At 37.1% G+C, this 2,264-nt stretch overlaps 1 protein-coding gene across 1 annotated transcript; it reads right to left on the bottom strand.

Moving 5' to 3' along the window:
- Positions 1 to 277: 277 nt before the first annotated feature.
- LOC124622936 (protein KOKOPELLI-like) lies at positions 278 to 951 on the bottom strand. The gene is made up of 2 exons (XM_047148727.1): positions 760 to 951; positions 278 to 526 (listed from the first exon to the last, which is right to left on the bottom strand). The coding sequence occupies exons 1-2, from the start codon at positions 949 to 951 to the stop codon at positions 278 to 280; spliced, it is 441 nt and encodes a 146-aa protein (XP_047004683.1).
- Between the last annotated feature and the right edge of the window lie 1,313 nt (positions 952 to 2,264).

The raw sequence follows: 2,264 nt of genomic DNA, 5'->3' as shown, positions 1-2,264 counted from the left end.
ACAATGGTGCATCTATCTCATTTCTTCTTTAATTTGAGTACATAATCAGCATAATTGTATGTAACATCTGAGGATCTCTTTCCCTGGTATATTACAAGCTGTAACAGAAAAAAAAAAGAAAAAGAAAACTCGTGGTGTATAATTTATGGTGCTATGGGGTGTGGTATTATACACAAGTCTATGAATGGAACCATTCATCCCAGTTTAATTGAGCCCTGTTAATATAGTGTCTCAGGAATTCTGTAATAGTTCGCTGTGATATTTCCAATTCTCCATTTCATAGGTGGTGGTGGTGGTGGTGGTGGTGGTGGTGGTGGTGGTGGTGGTAGGAGGCCTGTAACCTGTCAATCCTTAACAATCTGCACACTATCTTTAGTGTGTCACTCAAAAAATTTCTACCATTGTCACTGAGTGTTAGTGAGGGTATCTCAAACTTTAGAATGATTCTGTTCACTATGTCATGTGCCACTGTATCTGTGGCCTGCTTTTCTGTTGGTTCTGCTGCAGTGAACTTCGTTAAAACATCCTGGAATGTTAGTATATGTCTCTTATTTCTGTCTGATACAGCCAGGGGACTAACGATATCAATATTGCACCATTCAAACACACATCTAGTGTTGGTGTTATAACCAAAACATTTTTTAAAATATTTGCTTTATCTTCTTTTTGACACCTAATACATTATCTGATGTAGTCCTCAACAGCCTTCTTCGTACTGAACCACGTTTGGTATTTCCTAATTCGATTTTAAATTCTCACTTTTCCCTGACGACCACCTATGGGTGCATCATATAATTCCTGCAAAATATCCACCTTTTCTTCAGCAGTTATCTCCTGCTGTTCATCTTCCTTGACTATCAGCCATTCCCCACTTTCATTTGCCCCAGTTTTGATATCAGCTGATTGTTTTTCCATTATCGTGGACAGTGCCTCTGCTACACTGTTGTTCATGTTCTTTTTGTATACAATGTCATAATAATACTCATCTAATTTCAGTCAGAACATCATTAAATGTGAGGACAGATTGCTATTATTTCTGACCCACTGCAATGGTTTTTGATCTGTACAAATGGTAAACTTAGAACCAAACACACGTTATGTAACTGCCCAAACTATGGCCAGTAACTCTCTCTTCTTGTGATATAGTTTCGCTCTGCCTTGTTCAGAGTTTTGAATGCATGTGCAACTGGAAGGTCTTTACCTACCTCCCCTTGGCTAAGAACCGCACCAATAGCATCCTGGTTCATATCAGTCATGATCATAAACTTTTTTTAAAAAAAAAAAATCTGTGTACCACAATGTAGGGGGATGAGCACTTCTCTTTTAGAATTTGGAATGCATCTTCCTGCTTGGCACCTCGCTCATACTTAACACCTTTCTTCAACAACTCATGAAGTGGTTTTGTCACTTTACTAAAGCCACTTAGGAAATGCATATATTGTATTGGGCTGGGAATATTCCAACACTGCTTTTAATTTCTTTGAATCTGACTTTAATCCAAACTCAGTTAAGCCATGTCCCATATATGTGCCCTCTTTCCTTAAAAATTCACATTTTTCCACCTGTAATTTCAAATTGTGTTGCCATAACCTCTCAAAAGCCTCGCCCAAATGGACATTGTGTTCTTCCAGTGATGGACCAAAATTACTACATTGTTTAAATAAAGAACCCTGTAAACCCATTGGAACTGAACATATCAATTTTTGAAATGCGGAAAGTGTAGAATGGAGTTACATTGGCATTCTTTGGCCATGGGCATATGGTGTACGAAAAGCTGTAAGTTCTCATTCCTTTTCATCTAATAACACTTGATGCGATGCCTTTGGCCAAATCAAGTGTTAAAAATATTTTGCTTTGCCTAATCTATCCAAAATTTTATTGGTATATATAGGAGTGGGAAGACTGTTGACAGGAATGTCATTTAGTCTTTTGTAATTAGCTACCAATCTCTATTTCTTTTTACCAGATGCATCCATGTTTTTGGGAATCATGACTAACAGGAAATTCCAAGTGATTTTTGAAGGTACTCTTATATCATCCTCCAAATCTGATTTATCTCCTGCTGTAATGTTTCCTTCTTCACGTCTGGTATTCTGTAAGGATGAGAGCAAATTACTTGTCCTTCATTTTATTTGATGCCAAATTATGTCCGTATATTCAACTTATCTCCTGGCAAAAGAAAGATATCATTATGCACAGAACACACTTCTGGTATGGATTGTTTTTCTATGGAATTTAAATGACCTAACTGCAAATTTTCATTT

The sequence above is a fragment of the Schistocerca americana genome, chromosome 7 (genome assembly GCF_021461395.2).
Source record: "Schistocerca americana isolate TAMUIC-IGC-003095 chromosome 7, iqSchAmer2.1, whole genome shotgun sequence".
Taxonomy (NCBI): domain Eukaryota; kingdom Metazoa; phylum Arthropoda; class Insecta; order Orthoptera; family Acrididae; genus Schistocerca; species Schistocerca americana.
This window is presented reverse-complemented; position numbering and strand designations above follow the sequence as displayed.

Excerpts from the sequence above, each read along its gene's own strand:
- LOC124622936 (XM_047148727.1), bottom strand. The coding sequence starts at position 951 with ATGAACAACAGTGTAGCAGAGGCACTGTCCACGATAATGGAAAAACAA. Across the intron at positions 527-759 it reads TAGGTGGTCGTCAGGGAAAA|GATGTTTTAACGAAGTTCAC; the intron begins GTGAGAATTTAA and ends CTAACATTCCAG.